We start from the raw sequence: 21,004 nt of genomic DNA on the forward strand, positions 1-21,004 counted from the left end.
CATGCTCTTCATTTACTCTCACAACAAACAACTTCCTTTAAAATGAAACTGTTTTCTGAGCTAGAAATGGAGCAACTCCATGTGTTTGCTACACATCAGCAACTTGCTCTCCAGAGTGACAGCAACACAGCATTCCCTATGCTTCATCACATGGCTTCTTCTTTTCTATGCTGCTATATGTTTGCAGGAAACTGAACATTTTTAAACAGAGTGCCAGGTTATTTTAAATTATGCTTATGTTTGAAGATAAATATTTATTTTTAAAATGTTATGCAATTGTTATGCTACAGTGCTTGTGTTCATAGTCAAGAGTATTAAACCTGTAATTGCCCCTCTCTCTCTTTTGTTTCATCCTTTAAAGCAATAATACTTAGCACTAACAGCATGAGTTGTCTTTTATCTGTCAATTTCAAAGCATTTTACAATCATGAATAAAGCCTCAACATACTATTGAGGTTTCTAAGCACTATACCACCTCTCCTGGGCAAAGTGGTTTAACTTGAAATAAAGTTTGAAATATTCTTCAGTCAAATTACATATACTGTATACACTATTCAAAACATACATACAACTAGGTGCATTGAGCAGCTGCCCTCCCCCAATCAAGTAAAACAATGGAATAGAAATACTTAACTGAGCAATAGAAATACTTAACTAAGCAATCACATTGGTCCTGCCCCCTAACAAAGTCCTGCCCCCCCAACAAAAACCCTGGCTAGCTATGCCCATGTCCCATGTTTGTCCAGACCTGCAGATCCTTCAAGTGTCCCTGTGTTCCAGAGACAGTCCTAGATTTACAGAAGCCATCCCGGTTCCTGATTTGATCCCAGATTGTCCCACTTTTCCTTAGAACGTCACTATTTTCATCAGAGAAATGGGAAAGGGTATGGTAGGACATCCTTATTTTCATTGGAGCATATGGAGTTATGCGACCCCAAGCCAAGGAGACATGTAACTATACAACTTTTAGAAGACACCTGAAGGCAACCCTGTATAGGGAAGCTTTTTAATGTTTTATTATGCTTTTCTATATGTTGGAAGCCTCCTAGAGTGGCTGTGGCTACCCAGTTAGATGGGCAGGGTATATGTAAGAAAAACACTGGGGCCTAATTTGAATAATAGTGTGCATGGTATCTGGTGGGCGCGGCTTGTGTCTCTTGTTCCAGAATCAGCCCCTCCCTTCCGTGTGTGTTCAGTTAAGAACTTCAGTTAAGAGGGACCAACTGCCTCTTCTTGTTTCTTGCCTCAGGCTTGCCTCATGATGTTGTTTCAGTTTCTCTCAGACATTATGTTATTTTCTTACAGTTTTCTTTATTATTAAAACTTAGTTTACATTTATGTGAGCCACTTATTTTTCTCAAAGAAAAAGAAATTCTGCTGAAGAATGGTGGAATATCCTAAACTTGGGTGAGTGAGAGGATATTCCCAGTTTGCCAGGAGGATTGATTTTGTTAATCATCCCCCCCTCCACAACAGTAAATATAATATAATATAATATAATATAATATAATATAATATAATATAATATAATATAATATAATATAATATAATATAGGACACCCCCATTTTCACCAGAGGAATGTTGTAGGATATGGACCCGCACAAATAAACCAGACCACCTTGCCCAATAAACCAAGAAAATCATTTGCTTGCTGTCTTGCAGACTCCTTATACAGTGGAACCTCGGTTTTCAAACATCTCGGCTGCCAAACATTTCGGAAGCCCAACACCGAAAACCCAGAAGTGAATGCTTCCATTTTTGAACACACCTTGGAAGTCGAACCGTTTCCGCGGTGCATTTTTCCATTTTCACTATTCACTTTGTTGCCAGCCCTTTGATTTTCGGCTTTCGAACATTTTGGAAGTCAAACAGACTTCTGGAACAGATTACATTCAAAAACAGAGGTTCCGCTGCACATTGACCATGGATTGGAGAATATCCACTTCAGGGTTCTGGAACTGCCCACTATAACCTTCAGCTGACCCTAAAAGAATGTACAGATTCTTTCCAATCAGTTTTATTTTCTATAATTAACCTCACTTTGAAATCCCATCAAGTTGGGCTTCTCGTCCCTTTTCAACTTCTCTCTCTCTACCCCCCCCCCGCCCCCGGTCTTATGGATTTCTTTTTAACCTCAGGAAGCCCAGTTTGGATTATTTCACCTTCCCCTGACCCCTCTGGACACATGCCCCTCCTTAACCCCAAATCTTTGTGTGAAGACGATTCACTGACATCTGGGTACCATGCCAGACTCCAGATTTGCATTTTGTATGCATAGTGTCCTCCTCCGCCATGCATGCAGTGATGCTTAGAAGACATATTTCAAGACATGTGCTGGTAATAATAAAATACCAGAAAACAGGGGATTTTATTTGGGGGGGGGGGAATGGCTTGGCTTTTGTAATTTCTTTCTTAATCCTGCTTCCTATACTTTGCTGAGAATATCTGGACAATTCCTACATAAACACTTATTTGCATGTTGTTGAAAGTGAGTCCCAATGAGTTTATCAGGGCTTAGTCCCAAATGGGATTTCAGTCTTGATCTCAGCATTGGCCACATAGTGAATGGCTGGCTGATGACTCAATGGTACTTAACCTTTCTTGTCTTAAGAAGACTACCCTAATCTGGAGGTTGCATGGCACAATGGGTACAGCCAAAAAGTGAGCATGGCCAACACACACAAGCATGTAAATGCACCCTATCTCAGAGCACTACACATACAGTGCGCACACACAGAAATCACCCCTTCCTATGATCTTCCCCATGCTAAGTCCCCTTGCGGTGCCTTGTTATGAGCTCTCCTCCAGCTATTTTCCTTTGCATTACAGCCTAGCTCAGTACTGTGATGGGCAGGGAAATTGCACCCTCACCCCATCACTGCGTTCCTCTCGATCACAGCCTAGCCAGCATGATTTAACTGGCCGAGAGTTATCTCCCCACCATGGTGCCTAGCTCATCATTCTGACAGGGACTGTCTGGTCTAGGCTGACAATCTCTCTCCTAAAGAGAATCCTCTTAAGTGCTGACAGGTGAGAGGAAGAGACAACTAGCCTCAATGGCTATGTTATACCACCAGTATGCTTCTGAATACCTGTTGCTAGGAATCATAGATATGATTGCATACTTTTTGGGGGCTTCTGGTTTTGCCACAGTGAAAACAGAATGCTGGACTAGATGGGCCTTTGTTCTGGTTCATCAGGGCTCTTCTTGTGTTCTGAACCATCTCCCGAGTGTTGGCTCTGACAATCTCAGGAAGCACTGGAGAATGTGGACCCAGATGGCATCATCCCCGGTAGGGTGAACATTAGAATGTTAGAGTTGGCTAACCTGTGGCATTTCACAGGTTGCTGGGCTATAGCTCCATTCAACCCTTACCATTACCCCAAACAGCTGGGGGGTATGGGAGTTAAGCAACATCTGGAGGGCCACATTTGAAGATCTGGAAGCTATGGCTTAGGCAGACGTCCACTTTTTCTACACTCTGTTGTACATACTGGATCTCAAGTTGTTGGCATAGCAACCACAACATTCTACTGATTGAAGAAGGGTTCATAATGCTTACTGTGCATGATTATCTTAGACAGACACTAGAAGAAATTCACATTTAATCTATGTAAAGTGCCACTAGGGCAACTATAAAATAGATATTGAAACTATTCAGATGACAACAGCATTAATCGAAGTACATCTCCTTGTCAACCGGAGCCACTTGGATACTCCTCAGGCAGAAAGAAAAGGCAGTGAGTGTATCTAAAAATGCAATGACCATTTCAGAGGATGAGAAAATTCTTGCTGGCATTTTTCAAATAATGTGTAAGGTAAAATGGCATGGACCTACATATGCAATGAAAATGCAGTTAAGTGGCTAACATACCAAAATTCTGTTTGTAAATCAAAAAGCATACAAGAACAATTATCATCCAATCAGTATTCATGGTTGCTGCACAGTAAACAAATGTGGCTAAATTAAGGTGTGGTGGTAAGAAAACAGGAATTTAATTATTGCAATTAAAAAATATGGTCTAAAACAGGTAGTTTCATAATCAAGTTGTATTTTTATTTCAGTACGTTTTTAAAAACTTGTACCAATACCCAATACTACATGCTGTAACCTTTTTCAGAACAACCAGCAGTGAACGGCAATGTCCTTGTGCTGTTTTTTACAGATAAACAAATAAGAAAACCTTATGATGTATTTATTTAAATAATGAATAAACATTCTGCTGTTTGAAAATATTGCAATGTTTTAGGATCCTTGTATCAATCCTAGTGACTAGATCAACACATTAACATAAATATACGGTGGTCATTAATCTCAATAATATTGTTCGTTTTGTCTATATAATCAATAGTATGACTAATGCTATCTTGGCAATGCAATGTTTATTACGTTTTTATCTGCAACAATATTAACACCATGGCATCAGCATCTGTACTTGAGGTGCTCTATTAAATTTATTCTGTGTTTAGCAAGAGGTTTAATGATGGATTTAATGGTACTAAATGTGGGGAAATGCCTTTGGCCTTTACATTTTCATGTGAAAATATATAAAAGAGAGTAGTAATTCAAGCAGTTACACATCTTGTAAAGATTTTATCCTTTTAATCATTTGCACACAATATAAGATGTTGTACTGCTACAGTGTGCATATGGAAGACCATAAATATAAAATAAATTCAGCTGCTTAATTCGCAGAAACGACATATAATATATATGTGCTTAGAATAATCCATAGTAAAATTGGTCCTATAGATTAGGATGCTTTGTAAAATAATAGGAACTGTAGCAATATCAAATTAGGAGAGAGTAGAATGCTACTTCCTAAAGATGTCTCAGGGAAAACCTGTGGGTTGAATCCAACTGTGCCCCTCTACCAATCAAAAGCCCCTTCTGCAAATGGAAAGGTTGCCTGCAAATTTGTTTTTTTTTTAATGAATATTTATTGGCATTTCCAAGATAATACAAAATGCAAAAACAACAAAAAAGACAAAAAAGAAAAATAAAAATGCAAAAATGCAAAACTTAAAAACAATTAAAAACACATAGAATTTCCATTGCTTACTTTTCTTTTGACTTATTTCTCAGACCTCCTCACACCTCCCCTCTCTGTATTCCAATTCAAATTATTAGCTCAGCAAATCCTCACCTTTTAATTCACTTTAAAACCCAATTTTACTTTATCTAAACTTAACTCTCATCCAAACTTGTACATCAATACTTATTCTTGAAACATTTTCTAAGATCGACCATGATTCCCTTCCACGAATTTCCCAATTTTCATACAAATAGCAATAGGAAAAAGAAAACAAATTATGATTATATACCTTGTAAATTCCCAATTTCTATTCCACCCATACCCCCCTCCCGGTTTCAGTTCCCGATAAATATCAGTCTGTCTCAATATACAATCAGCCTGGAGATCTAACATCCGAGGCTCTTAATTCTCTCTCACTTCCTCTCTGCTGGTCTTTTTGATAGTCCTTAATGTTGAACGCCAAGTCTCGGAGAAGCTCCAGCCCAGCAGGATCCAAATTTCTTCCAGCCAAACCTCCATACTTAAAGGTGAAGCCTATGGGGTATTCCAAATCTTGTTTCATGCTCCTTTCAAGTCCGATTATCCCCACAGCTCCAACCTCCGCCTTAATCAAATTTGTAATCCTTAGGTCTTCAGATCTCCACACAAGGAGATCTCTCCATTTTTCATTGTCCAATTCAGGCCAGACTTTCCACATCAAGTTCTCATTTTCCTTTTATGCCATCATGTCAGGCCTCAAACTACAGCTCTCCTTTGGCATCTGCAGAATTACGGCTCCTCCTTCCTTTTCTTCAGGAGCAACGTATGTCTCCTTCTCCAAATTCTCAAAGCTCTCAAGTTTCTCTATTTGTCCAGATGGATGGGCTTCCTGTTCCAAATCCTTGTCAAATTCAATGATGGTGTTTACTGTTAAGTCCAGAGTTGTAACACTTGTAGCCAAAACATCAATTTGGCCTTGTAACTTTCCCAAGAGAACAAATGCTCTGTTCAGTTCAGCCTGAATTTTCCCTCCTCCAGCCATTCTTGTAATGTCCCAAAACCCCCTCTAGAGGGATTTTAGTTCCTTAGTATTCCTTTCAGTTCCAAACCAAAAATCTGATTAATTTGTATCAGCCCTTCCTTATTTTCAGCAAATTGCAACAAATATAGCCAGCAAAAGCTACAGAAACATAATTCTCTATTTCCGTCTTGACAGCTAACTTTACAGCTGTCAGACTCTTCAATACCTCGACAGGCTCTCTCGCAGAGCACTCCCGGGTCCGGGGGGGTGGCGCTTCAGCTCCCAAAATTAATTCTTTGTCCGCAGGCTCCCCTGCTTCCAATAAAATTTCATATACTGCCAAACCATGGAATTAAAATCTTTTGCAATAAATAAAGATTCTCTCGACCTTAGTTAACAAGTCCTTTGCTTTAAATTGTTTACCTAGCGGGGAGGCGGACTTCCTGTTTACACCTTCCCCGGTCGTGCCTAATTCATAAAAAAAGATTTTTCTTTAAAGTTCCAATTTCCATGCTACTCACGGGTTATTACTTTAGAGTCCAATTGTTCACAGAAAAAAGTCAGCGCTCTCCAACAACGGCTGTGCGGCTTCACTCCACGGGAGAAGCAGTCGACTCTCAGCACCACGCCGCTCACCCCGTACCGTTCCGGAGCCTTTAAAAAGGCTCCTTTGCAGCTGGGGGGGCGCAAAAGGTGCCCGCCGAGTCCCCACGTTCACAGGCTTCATGCCTGTGATTTTTAAGGGTCCCCGCTTTGCCGCAGCGACAAGACCCGATCCCGCGGAGTCGTTCCCTCCAGAGCTCGGGGGGAATCCGCCATTAGTCGATGGCGCTAACCCGGAAGTCCGGTTGCCTGCAAATTTGCACAAGAACCTTGCATGGGAAAAGAGCTGAAATCTGGCTGTGCGCTCCTGCTAAGATGGATGGATGTCACCTTGTACATCTCCTTCCAGCAACTCCTGCAGCCAAGCTGGTGCCAAATGTATTGCTCTGCTTTACTTTGGACCATATCAGTGAGGCCAAGATTGGGATCTTGTTGTCTGGGCAGCCCAGGACATCCATACACACTGCCCAGGCTTTTGCACCCTGGGGAGGTCAGTCGGTGCTGCTAACAGTGGTTTGACTTCACCTCCAATGGCACAGTGAGTCAAGAGTTACACAGCAGTGTGCAAAATATGGATGGCAAGCAAATATAGATGGGAAAAATGGAAATATAGAAATGTGGCTCAGCAGCTGAAAAAAGAAAGGGCAGAGCAGAGCTAGTGGCTATATTATTTCCGCTCAGGGTTTTGCATGGCTATTGTTGTTGTTGTTTTGGATCCAAGCCAGTAGGAGTCTTGCCATGACATGTAATGAGATCCAGATGACAGCCTAGACCATGATTCCAATTAGCTTTATGACTGTGAGCACAAATGTTCAATTCCCTGTCTGAAAACAAGTGCTGATGAACTGAGAAACAAGGGAGTATCATGGACACATATGGTCTAAGTTACAAATGCAAATGCAACTTAATAAAACCCTGATAGGTTTCTTCAAAATCCATTGGCTGGAAACCTCAATCAATAGACACAAAAGGAGGCAACATAATACAAATAACAGTACTAATTTAGCAAGATTAAAGAGCAACATGAACATTTTTAATGAGAAAGCAGACACCTTTGCAATACTCGCACCATGATATGTTGCTTAGCAACAAGATATAAAAATGATGTACAGTACAAGTGATTTCTTCCACATATGAAAGCAGCACCCTACCAAAGCAGCTTCCTAATGCACTCTTATAAAATAAAAATCTAGTGAGACCATTTAACACTCCATTTTCTGCAACATACCCTATTAAACAATCATGTGGGTTGTGTTGTTGTTTTGCTAATGTAGTAATACACCGATTTTATTTAATGATTAGACAAGGGTTGGGAAGAGACAACAGAGACAGCCATAAATGAAGCACCAGCATTTCTGAAATAAATTCTGTAATGAGTATCAGGTCTCCAGGCTTGATAAGTAAAAGTTTGAAACAATAATTTCTCTCTCACATTTGCCCTCAAAATCTGGTTGTTAAAAATATATATGCAAAGACAACTTAACATAATGGTCAACATGTTATAGGACAACAGCTGAATGAATAGAGAGAGGGAGGAAAATAAGTGGGTCTACAGAGTAACTAATATAAGGAAGTCAGAAGTGCTGCTCCTGGGAATAAATTCTGTTTTAGCCTGAAAGCTCCCTAACGTGACAGGTGGAAGTAAATTATATCAGAGGCAGCTCAACTTCAAGGTGTTGGCTTGGCCATCTGGGAGCGGGACTGAAACAGCTGTCAATTAGACCTTGGAGTGAGCAGAGAAAGGTAATAGAAATTTTTGCCAGCCTAATTATAAAAGATGCTCTGCAGCCAAAACGTCAAGCCTGGAGCCAAGAGATAGTGAGGGGGCCAAGAAATCATGAACCTGATTTCTGTGGCTTGCAAGGCAGGAGAAAGACCTAAAGTAAACTTTTTAACTTTCTGGAATTATTTCGTTTTGCAGGAATAGAAGCAGGTTACACACATACCGAGAGATCTTCAATACTTGGACTTGGCCCTTAACCGTATCTTACACTCCTTCAATCCATGATCATTTCTGTGTTGCTAGCACAACACCTCAGACATGGCACAAATAATTCCCCATCCATTGTCTTCAGCGGAAGGGAAAACATTAAAAATAAGCTGCTCATGGGACAGAGACTACTCTGCTCATGTCACCAGGACAGAGCATAAGCATATGACAGAATTCAGGACCCACTTCCAGCATACAAACACCAGTATATAAACTCCACAGTGGGAAACCGTAACTCAAATTATAAGAATGCCCTGCATGGGGCTATAATACTTTCACCTCATATCGTTCATATTTAAAGCTTAAAGGGTCAGAAACAGGGAGAAAATTCATGCTAAACAATGAGGGAACACTGTGCATAAAAAATCCTCCCCCCTTTTTTCTTCTGCTGAGGCTTGAACTCCTATCTGCTGCTCCCCAACCTCATGTCCTGTTTGGTGAGCCACTGGAGGTTGCTGCTTTCCATCTGTGTCTATGACTGCTCTCACTGCTCATTCTGGGTCCTTCCTTTGGCTACTTGTCAAGACTCCTTAACAGTTGTCCCAGGAAGGCTAATGTGCGGCTTCTTCAGGTGTTCTGCCCAGAGAGATATGTGGGTGATGTGTTGAACGGACTCTCCTTTCTTCCCTTTGCTCTATGTGCTTCAAAATGGTGGCTGTGAGGAGTATGACCTGCCCGTAGGGATAGCTTCAGCCTGGCAGTAGTGGGATCATTGCTGGCTGTGCTATTGGAGCTAGCAGGCAGGGATCAGTGGGGCATTGTTTTGCATGCTGCATAATGCTGGGGTATATGTTGGGTCATTCTGCCCATTTTAAGATCATTGACTCCCTCCACACGAAGGTGACATGTGGACATGTTTGCCAGCACAGTCCTTGATTGGTGGGTTTTGACAAGTGTTGCCAGGGGCACTGAGGGTGTGCCCACCATTTGTGTCTTTTCTGGTTGTGTTTCCCTCCTCTGTTCCAGGCTGAGCATGCACTGAGTGCAGTGCCCATTCCATAAGTGTAGTGGAATGCGGTAGGTTGGCTTTGAAAAAACAGAACAAACCAGAAGCATGTTTGATGCTCTTTCCCATGAACATCAGATAGCTTTGGAACTGCAGCAGCTATATTTATTAGACAGAATGTCAGAGTAATATTCTAGGCAGGTACTTGCAATAAAGGCAACTAACAGCCCATTCTTAGACGTAAGTTCCATTGAGTTCAATGGGGCTTGCTGCCAGGTAAGTGGTTATAGGATTGCAGACTAAACGATGGGAAATGTTATCATGTTATTGAAAAATATATAAATATGTAAATGCATAAAGGCAAGTGAAGTGTGACACAGCTTCCTAATTGCTTAACATGATTCCCACTAGATGCATAAATTAGAGCTCCTATTAGCAGGACTATGAATAATAATCAGTTTACTTTCTGGCTTGTATCTAAATATACTTTCTATATGATTTCATCTTTTATTCAGTCAGTTAAAAGCAGAACATCTAATTACAGTTCCTATTAAATTTCTTTCTTCTTGCCACAGAGCATGTGTGATGACTGATTTTTTTTTTTTTAAGGCAGCATTTTTAGCATATGGAAAAATCATGTTATTATTAATGCATTCCCTGATGACTCTACATTTCAATTCCCTTAATTATTTAGTCATTGCTGATTATGTCTTTTCACAATTCATTATCCCATTTCCTGCAACGTAGACATTTTATTCATTAAGTGTCAAAATGAAGGGCCTGACCTCCAGAAAGATAATCAGGAAATAAGTGGCAGATACAAAAGGTCTAGGTTTTCTTAAGTGCTCAATACTCCATCAAGACATACCATCTTTTTAGGAAATTACAGTGCAAGTCAAACATCATTTAAGAAAATATTAAAGGACCAATTGACACACAGTAAGTGCTGATTTCTATGAGTTCCCCCCTCCCAAAATATACACATTTTCAAGTCAAAAAGAACTGTAGTACATAAACGCCGCTATCTGAGGCTTGTAATATAGAACAAAGTGTATAATTCCACAGAGCATGTGTGTACTATACTTTGTAATGTGTGTATATATTTCAAACATTTGTACTCAGTTTTTGATTTTGAGGAAGTGGCTAACTAAGAAAGCAATAAATTAACATTTTAAAACAGCCCTTACGGCATAACAACAAAACATTAGAACTGCAGCAGAAAGTTCCTGAATTCCACTGCTATTTTTGCTAATGGAACTTCCATAACAAAATACCTGGTTGGGATTCAGACCCTGCTTTTGGTATTTCCAGTGAGCAGTGCTATTTTTCTGGAAAAAGAGGTGCCAGAACTCAGCATCAACGCCTCCCTTGTTCTCTTATAATGGCAATGGCGCCCACCTGAGAGGTGCCGGAACTGAGTTTGGGCTGGAAAAAAGCCCTGCCTTGTGAGTCTTTTGACCTTTCCCCTCTACTATATCACAAACATTCCCTCTAATGTTCCCTCTACCATATCACTCAGTTTTGAAAGAAGATTGTCCTGGGATATGGGGATGCTGTTCAAAACCAGCTTAGGGAAGTTGATCTAGGTAATTAACACTGATGGACAGCATTTTCTATATAGGTAACTTCCTGGCACTTCAGTCCTCATCCAATAGAAGGAAACCTTGAACCAACATTGGGGTGGTGGTAGGACATTTTACTACCCTAGCCAAATTCCACTGCATGTTGTGATAGTTAACTGTCCCAGAACAAACCCATGAGTGTGATGTCAGAAGTGTAGCACTTGAAAACTCCAGGGAAGCAAGTCTCATTTAAAAACAACTATCATGGGGCCGCATTTTACTGCAATACTAGGAAAAGAAGCCCCCTACTGATCAGATAGATAGATGATAGATTTCTTCTTGGTACATTTTATACCCCATGTGACTTTTTTTTAAAAGGCCTTACTTGTCAGGAAATTTCATTGATTTCAACAGATTCAAAGCTTGCACTGGTTAGCTTAAATAAGACAAATATTTCTTACCATGATGCTATTTCATTTTCTTTCAGCTACATGTGATTTCCTTATAATCTGACATACACTTTGTTATGCATTATTAAACAACCAATCAACTTGCCCCTATAGTCAGCACTGTCCCTCCTGCTTATTTTTCTTCCCTTTTGATAAATTTACTTCTGTTTTCTATCAAAGCAATTAATCATTTCAGCTAGCAGCATACTGTTGACAATCTGAGTCAATGAACTTTAGCCATCTTAATCTTCTCTTAGGTAGTTTAAAATATGCTCAGAATTCACTCACAGGCTTTACTTAGACCTCAGTAGGATTCCAATTTTCTAGAATAAAAATGAAGTCTCCAAAGAGCACATTTTTTTTATTTTAATAGATTTATTTAATGCAATTTTAAGGGAATAAAGAAGAACAAACTGAGAGGGGCAGAATAACATATTCGTGCTTTTCAAGCAGAACAAGTTTTTACCAAGCTACATGGAAAGAATCCTGACCAGAACAGATCTTCCATATTGTAAAGAGGAAGAAAAACGGAAAAGATCATGTTTTCTTGCAACTTCTAGCTATATTATTTGAGAACTATTTTTAGAAGTCTATCTTGTTTAGCCCACACTGCACTCTTGCTTCCTGTTTCAGGAAATATATTTGTAAATTATTTTGACTAACTCAACATCTGCTCTCAGATGTCTGACCTTGTCTCACTTTTAGTTTTTGATTCAAAAATATAATGAAGTAGGATTGTTGTATTTGGCTGCAAGGCTTTCCCAGACACGCAACCTAATGTAACTAAGGAGATCCACATGTGGAAACCAGGTTCTTTGTGTGTATCATTTGCTAGACCAGGAATTGCAGGTATAAATGGAATGTGTATCCAAAGGAGCTTCCACATTGGGACTTAATATTGTAAACAGGTCATTTTGATGTCAGAAACTGCTCAACTTACCAGATTCTCCTGTCTTTCAGTACACATTGTATTCTACCATTGCTTCTAGAAGTTGCTTAATCTTATTGTTTAGAAGCTGAAAGTTCTGTTTATTTGTATTTGCTGGCTTTATTCATATGTCTTGCAGCACTATATTTCACCATACTGCTCAGAAGAGATTTTATCTTATTGTTATTTTTTATTTCTATATACCGTTTTGGCCCAAATATAAGCTGCACCTGAATATAAGCCGCACCTTTAAAATTGGAGGGGGGGGAGAAAAAAAGAGGAAAAATACCCGAATATAAGCCACTCCATTCCTCGCTGCTCATGGCTGCATACTGGGGGGGGAGGTCCACTGTGTTCCCGGTCTTGGGGGAGAGGGCAGGGGACTATGTAAGAGGCGGGCACAGCTTTACTGTGCCCCTGGCGCTGTTTGCCCAGCGCCGTAAGGTCGCCAATATAAGCTGCCCTTTAGCTTTTCACAGTCGGAATTTGGGGAAAAGGTGAGGCTTATATTCAGGCCACTATGGTAATTATATGTTGGTAAAATATGTCAGGTTTTTAAAAATATGGTCCTGACTTTCTACATATTGTCTTAGTTCACACACACACACCCCTCATATTACAGATAGGTAGCCGTGTTGGTCTGCCATAGTCAAAACAAAATAAAAAAATTCCTTCCAGTAGCACCTTAAAGACCAACTAAGTTAGTTCTTGGTAATAGCTGTTCTATTACAAAGGAATTTCAGAAATAGACTGGAAAGAGTAGCTGCTGAATTGCAACTTATTACCAAACTTAAAACCATGGAGAGACCTGGTCTGAACAAAGACATTGGATTCTTATCTCATTATACATGACAAAGCCATTTTTCACCTTCTCACCCCTTGCTTTTTCCTGTAAGACCTATTGCAGTCGTTAAGAGTCGTCAACAGGCTCATCACAGCTATCTGCCAATCACCCAATCCCACCACCCTTCTGAGTAATACCCCTCCCCACCTTCTCACTATATAGAAGGGTCTGGTGACTTCTGTTTCAGTGTATCTGAAGAAGTGTGCATGCACACGAAAGCTCATACCAAGAACTAACTTAGTTGGTCTTTAAGGTGCTACTGGAAGGAATTTTTTTATTTTGTTTTGACACCCCTCATATGACTGCATCTGACAAGAAACATAAGGAGGTTAAACAAAGAGAACTAAATAATGCTAAAGGGCATCAATCAGTCCTCCAGTTCAGCTATAGGGCAAGAATAGCTAATCTACCTCAGTCTAGTGAGTATCAACTTGAATTTGAAGACGTAATTCATGATTTTGCAATGAAAAGGGCAGAAAAGAATAACGTAAATGGTTCCATTTATAAAATGTTTGAGGTAATGCTATGTTAATTAGAATTTTTTAAAAAATCAAAACATGAACAGGATCATGATAAGGTCATGCCACTGGACATGGCAGAATTCCCATTTCTCCTCTCCCTCCTTGCAGCTTCCCATGCTTTGCTCCTGTCCAAGCCTCACTTACTGGGGTCACACAGCTGTGGCTTCAGGGTTCTGGATTGTGTGGAGGCCTCACACAACCTTCCCAGGACCCCAGTAAGTGAGATCTCACCAGAACCTAGAAACCACCTCTCCTCCATTGGTAGCAGTGGTGTCCCCCCCGCAGAAGTGCCCCTTGGATTCTGCTGCCTGAGGCAGCTGCCTCAATCTGCCTCATGGACAGGCCAACCCTGCACTCAATGCCTTTACCAACCAAAAACTTAGAAAGTAATATGCAAGATTTGTAGGGCTATTCTCCAAGAAAGACAGCAAGATGGGTGAGGCGGGATGGGCTATGGTTGAAAAGCTCCAGTGTATGTCACAATGTAATTTCAGAACTAGGATTAACTTTTTCCCAAATCTAATAAAATTGTATGTCTGGCATAAGGCTATCAAATGTGTGTGGCAGGGGGCCTACACTACAACTTTGTATTTGGCCGCCAAATAATGGTGCCTTGTACTTGATTAAGTCTTTCATTCTAATTCGCTTATTTTCTTACTTATTTTCATTTTTACTTTATGCTTGTATTTTCATGGACTCACTTGCTCTTCCCTTACTTATCCTCCCAAACTTTTCACAGTGGTACTTTGGTTTTAGAACAGCTTAGTTTATGAACAACTTGGAAACAGAACGCTGCAAACCCGGAAGTAGGTGTTCCAGTTTGTGAGCTTTGACTTTGAACATGTTCCGCTTCTTGTTGAGTGTGTTCCATTTGTAAATTGAGTCCCCCACTGCTAATCAGAGGTTTCCTGTTGAGCTGTTGGCTGTTGAATCCCGAGCACCAATGCAACACAGAGGTGATATTTGGAGCTTTAGTTTTTGCTATTTTTTTGCATTTTTGATTTGGGGCTTTTTCGGGTTTTTGACTGTGACTTGTTCTTCATTTTATGGGACTGACTTGTGACTGTGGCTTGTGACTTTGTTTTTGTGACTTGTTTTTGTGACTATGTGGAACCCAGTTCAGTTACTGATTGATTGATTGATTGATTGTGTGACTGTAGAAATGGATAAAAGGCCCCCTTCCAAACAATGACTATCATCAGTTCACATAAGGATATTTTTTTTAAATTTTTATCATCTAAAATGCTGTCTTATTTATTTTATAGTACAGTACATTGATTATTGCTTTCATTTTATGGACCAATGGCCTCGTTAGATAGTAAAATTCATGTTAAATTTCTGTTTTAGGGGTTGTTTTTAAAAGTCTGGAACAGATTAATCCATTTTGCATTACTTTCTATGGGAAAGCACGTCTTGGTTTTAGAACGCTTTAGTTTTGGAACAGACTTCCACAACGGAATAGGTTTAGGAACCAAGGTACCACTGTATTCACTTTCTCATTTATTGATATTTTGCTTCATTACTTAAGAGGGATGGGGAAGCGAGGGAGTACCAGAACAATATGAATTCAATAAATGTCAAACCATTATAATGCAGTGAAGAGAAATGAAAGCATCTTGCTTGCAACTTATACAAGAAAATAATAATTAAAATGTGAGCTTTCCATAATTCTCCTATAAGTGTAAGGTTTTCATAGGAAACTCTTGTGTCTTCAATTCCTGTCAGTAACAACTGAATTTCCTTTTAAGGAAAATGAAACACCAATGTTAGGGCCTTGTTTTTGTTTGTCTCGCCTACAGTGATATCATTGTTAAGGAAGACTCTCCAGGATGCTATAGGAGAACATTATTCTCTCTCCAATGACAACAGAACAGCAGCAGGAAACTCCTGATACCATGCAGATACAACTAAATCCAGTGCCATCTAGTGACTAACCACATCATGACACTAATCATATTGCCCATGCAACATATAGATTTCTCTTTTCTCTGGTCTTTCTATTTCAAACTGTTGGTATTTGTTATAGAATGCCTGGGAAGACCAAGTCAGATCAAGCATTAATAAATAATAGAAGGATAAACTAGAGTCCTACCCGTAAAATTTCTTCAACGCAGCTGTCATCTCCTCCCCCATTGTCCTGTAAACAAGGAGTAATACAGTGAGAAATGGTGAGTCTGCAAAAATGTAAATTAAGTAATTTTTCAAATGATGTTAATTTTGTCCCCATTTCAGTAAGTTAGAATCATTGCTTGATGTACTTGATGCAGTTAAAAAACACCAAAACTGCAGTTTAACTCTAAGAGTTTGGATTTGATATCCCGCTTTATCACTACCCTAAGGAGTCTCAAAGCGGCCAACAATCTCCTTCCCCCTCCTTCCCCACAACAACCACTCTGTGAGGTGAGTGAGGCTGAGAGACTTCAGAGAAGTGTGACAGGCCCAAGGTCACCCAGCAGCTGCATGTGGAGGAGCAGGGAATCGAACCCAGTTCACCAGATTACGAGTCCACTGCTCTTAACCACTATACCACACTGGCTCTAAGGCCATAATCCATCAGAAGCCTTTTCTGTATAAGCCCTGTTGAAATGGAGTGACTGTTGCTATGCTTTACTCCAGTTGCACAGAATTTCTCAATAAATTGTCCCTTTCATCACAAAATAAAATGAAGGTGTAATTAAAGGCCAGAACAACTTTTACTAAACAGAAAATGTTAAATTGTAAAAACAATTTTACCTATTATACTCCTCTTCCTAAATGTTCATCAACATCACCTTGCACCAAGAGGAAACACATTGTACAACACAGCTGAGTAAGATACAGTTTGAAATTACACTGTATTAAGGGTGTATTCTGTTGAAGTAAGGATAGCATGCTGGGACGCGGGTGGCGCTGTGGGTAAAACCTCAGCGCCTAGGACTTGCCGATCGCATGGTCGGCGGTTCGAATCCCCGCGGCGGGGTGCGCTCCCGTCGTTCGGTCCCAGCGCCTGCCAACCTAGCAGTTCGCAAGCATCCCTGGGTGCAAGTAGATATATAGGGACCGCTTACCAGCGGAAGGTAAACGACGTTCCGTGTGCTGCGCTGGCTCGCCAGATGCAGCTTGTCATACTGGCCACGTGACCCGGAAGTGTCTGCGGACAGCGCTGGCTCCCAGCCTATAGAGTGAGATGAGCGCACAACCCTAGAGTCTGGCAAGATTGGCCCGTACGGGCAGGGGTACCTTTACCTTTACCTTAAGGATAGCATAATCATAGCTAAGAAGCTCAAATCAGATATATGACTGACACTCTTCTTTGGAAATTGAACCAATGTCCAGACTCTAACATTCAAAAACTTTACTTGCAGAAACTTATAGCTATAGATGAATTATAACATAATATTTATAGTCAAGTGCTTATCCAAGCATGGGCTTAAAGTTTCTTTTTCTAACTTCCAAACAACTATTTTCCTCTCTTTCCAAAGCTCAGCACTCAGCCTTCTGTATCTCAGTTAGGCCATGCTTTGCAGCTCCTATGAGAGATCTCCACTTTTACCTTCTCCTATAGCTTTGTTCTCTTTCTTTTGAACAGAGAAGCAGCACTCCAACACTCTATTCAACTTAGCAGTGTTCACAGTGGATTCTAAAACACAGTCATCTTGCTTCGTATAAAACAGTCTCTCCTTCACTAGATAGCTCCCATGTGACCAACGTTAGCCAATCACATGAGAACTACCAGACAACTCTCTAGAATTCAGTTATCAGCCAATCAAATTTAAACACATAGTAGTGCACATAAGCATTTACAATTTCAGTGATTTAAATTACTATACGTAACATAATGCTCATCCATCTCTGGTGGGATCTTGGTGGATTGTGTTTTAGAGCTGGGGCCACTGCTTTTCAGAAGTTGCCTGAGTCAGAAGGACAATGACCCCAGGGAAATTTGAATTTTGCTGCTGAACTGTATATTGTCACTTTTCTGATGTACTGCATATTTACATGGACATTCCAACTGCTGTATTGGGATATTCCCCAGGCCAAAAGTCTTTGGGTGCCCAGAACACTTTCCTGTAAAGATGTGAGAACCAACAACAGCTGATAACTTTAGATCAACAGCTTCACATCTGAGTTCTTAAACAACCCCGGGGTGGATGTCATCAAGACCCAGCAGCAACTGGTTAATTTTTAATTTGTCAATTAGATCCAGGAAAAGCAGTTCAGGCATGAATATCTGTCAAATATCTTTCATAACGAAGACTGCTGCAAAAAAATCCAGTTACTCTGCAGTCTTCAGTAATGTTTTCACACATTTGTTGGCTAATGGTCCAACCATCTTCTTGGCTGTTTTCTTCCTTCTTCTGTATTTAAAGACATTGTTATTGTTTGTCTTAATGTTTCCAGTAATATCTTCCTTCTTCAAAATAAAATTCACTTGCCTTCCATTTGTTCTACCAGTACTGTAAGTGTTCCTTCTCCCCACCCCCTCCTCATTTGGGCAAGACATTCGCTTTTTAAAGAAAGGCTTCTTGCTTCAAAAAGTCCTGCATCACAAAACAGTCTGGCTTCCAAAATGACCCAGTTTTCTGAGAGCTCCTGTCTTCCCCTCTAATTGACCTTTACCTGGCTAGCCTTTTACAGAGCTTGCGGGAGAGTGCTCCTGGTTTTATTGGAGGGGAGGGGGCTGCTCTCAAGTCCCACAAGCCCTGACCATTTATTGCCCAGCAGTTTTGCTCTGAACCTCAAGATAAGATTCATTCAAAAGCTTATCAGTGCAGAGGTTCTGCTCTCTCAGCTAGGTTCAGAATGTTCAGAGATACTAAACTGTCTGAAATCTCAGAGGAAAATGGCTTTTACTGCTTTGTGGATGGAAAATGCCAGCAAGCACATTTTTCCCCGTTCCTGTGATTTCTTCCTCTTGAAAAATAAAATAAAAGCTTCTGCTATAGCATGCTGGCGTGGAAAGAAAGTGCTTTCAGGTGGTAGAAATTCACCCCATATTTGTGTGTTCACAAATATGTCTACAAATATGACTAAAAATGTTATATAATGCTGAAGGATGCACAGTGACTACACACTGATACATTCCACTAAGAATGAAATTATGCATTTACCAGAGAATAAGATATCTTGAAAGCAGTGGGACTGACATCTGTCTAGTCAGAAGTAAGTCCCACTTAGTTTGATGGGACTTACAACTAAGTGTGCATAGGATTGGACTAAATCAAAATTACATGATGGCTTCAACCCAAACCCAAAGGGACTTACTTCTGAGCAGATCTAAGAACATAAGAAGAGCCCGATTAAATGGAGCCAAGACCACCTTCCAGCTTCCTGTTTACACAATGGCCAACCAGATGCTTATGGGGTGCCCACAAGCAAGATGGAATGCAATAGCCCTCACCCATGGTTTGGTGACCAGCAACTAAAATTTGGAGGCATACTGCCTCCAGCAGTAGAACATAGCCATTGTGGTTGGTAGCTATGCAGAGGCTTATATTTCATGAACTTGTCTAATCCCCTTTTAAAGCCATCAAAGTTGGAGGTCATCACTATGTCTTGTGAGTGTAAATTCTATAGTTTAATTGTTTGATGCAGTACTTGTCCTGAATCTTCCAACAGTCAGTTTCATTGGATAGCTTCAAGTTCTACTGCATGCATAATCTTGCACACCTCTATCTTGTCACCCTCTACTTGCCTGTTTCATTAAACTAAAAAGCCTAAATATTGTAACCTTTATTCATGGTGGAGTGACTCCAACCTGTTGGTCATTTGGTTGCCCATTTGTGAAACCTTTCCAGCTCTACAATAGCGACCAGAACTGTATACAATATTTATTGCAAGTGTGCTCTCAGCATCATTTCGTATAATGGTATGATGATAATGGCAGTGTTGTTATTCTCAGTCCATTTTCTAATGATCCATAACATGAAATTTGCCTGTTTTGCAGCTGCTGAGCATTGTGTGAACATCTTCACTGAGCTATCCACTATGATCCCAAGGTCTCATTCCTGGTTAATCACTGCCAGTTCAGTCCCCATTAGTGAATATATGACAGTATGGGAATTTTTTGTCCCAACATCCATTATACTGCATAGGATTGTACTGTTATTCACTGGTAAAGGTGCATAGGTTTTATTTAACATATAGACAATAGCTCTTCAGAGAGCTGAGTACGATATTGTAGAAGAATAATTGTCAATGGTCCATGTGTTCAATATGTCCACAGGAAAACAGGTTCATATGTGTCAGGGAACTGCCATCGGAGCCAGAGGGAGAGGGAGGGCTCCAGAGGGATTCCGGAGAGCGTACCGGGAGGGAGAGAAGCAGCCCATCTTCTGGGGAAGGAAATCAGCGTAACACTAGTGGAGAAGGGGGGCAGATGGGGGAATCGGCAAGGTGGCTCCATGACTTCTCGCCGGAGACCAGCGGGGAGAGCACAGGTCCTCCGCTGCCCACACCCTCCCTGCGCAGAAGGCTTCCGCGCAGGCAGAGTAGGCGGAGACTAGGCATCAAAGAGCTTCTTTGCTGGAAGAAGTTCAAGAAACGCCCACTGACGGATTCTGCCAGCGACTGAGACAGCCACGGGTGAGTGGCTGAGACAGCCACGGGTGAGTGGCTGTCCGGACAGAAAGGGTTCACCCAGGTAACTCAGCCAAGCGTGGCGCTGATTTACACACGAGCAACCCCTAGAACCATTACAATATGCATGTGATTGGCGGGGTCAGAACAATACTACCAGCGTGTGAATTTAGGCCTATAGATTAAAAATCAAATACGTAATGGAAGCAGATATTCGATACTTACCAAAAGGATGGAAGGAAGTCCAGGAGGTGGTTTTTGCGTGTGTGTTTTTTTTTTTTTTTTAATCGTTTACTGTTTTGTGAAACAGCCAGATTAATCTATCTTTGTATAGTTAGAGAGAGGAAAAAGTTGGCTTGTATATCCTGACGCTTTTTTTTTTTTTGTTATAATTTTTTCTTTTGTATCTGTTTGTATGTTTGTTATGTGTATAACCTCAATAAAAATGTATTTGGGGAAAGAAAAAAAAGAACCATTACAATATGCAAGCGCTGAGATGATTCTGGAGTGCAGACTGTTTCTTGTTACTAAGGCCTGGGATTTTTACACTGTGATTGAAACCTCT

The 21,004-nt window shown here is 40.5% G+C and overlaps 1 protein-coding gene and 2 long non-coding RNA genes across 10 annotated transcripts in view; 2 read left to right on the forward strand and 1 right to left on the reverse strand.

Moving 5' to 3' along the window:
- AFF3 (ALF transcription elongation factor 3) overlaps positions 1–21,004 on the reverse strand; it is a 242,227-nt gene that overhangs the window by 112,038 nt on the left and 109,185 nt on the right. For 6 of the 7 annotated variants that reach the window (XM_079972474.1, XM_079972471.1, XM_079972470.1 and 3 more), the window contains one exon: positions 15,974–16,018. The exons of the other annotated variant lie outside the window; for it this stretch is intronic. In XM_079972474.1, the coding sequence (XP_079828600.1) occupies positions 15,974–16,018 (45 nt within the window). The remainder of the gene's footprint in view (positions 1–15,973; positions 16,019–21,004) is intronic. 7 annotated transcript variants of the gene reach the window in all.
- Positions 1–21,004, forward strand: part of LOC307214445 — a 102,707-nt gene that overhangs the window by 32,557 nt on the left and 49,146 nt on the right. The window lies entirely within an intron of this gene.
- LOC307214523 lies at positions 754–19,912 on the forward strand. Its single transcript, XR_013838186.1, has 2 exons — positions 754–1,407; positions 19,808–19,912. It is a non-coding gene; the product is annotated as an uncharacterized lncRNA (long non-coding RNA).

This window comes from Podarcis cretensis (assembly GCF_951804945.1).
Source record: "Podarcis cretensis genome assembly, chromosome: 4".
In the NCBI taxonomy this organism is placed as follows: domain Eukaryota; kingdom Metazoa; phylum Chordata; class Lepidosauria; order Squamata; family Lacertidae; genus Podarcis; species Podarcis cretensis.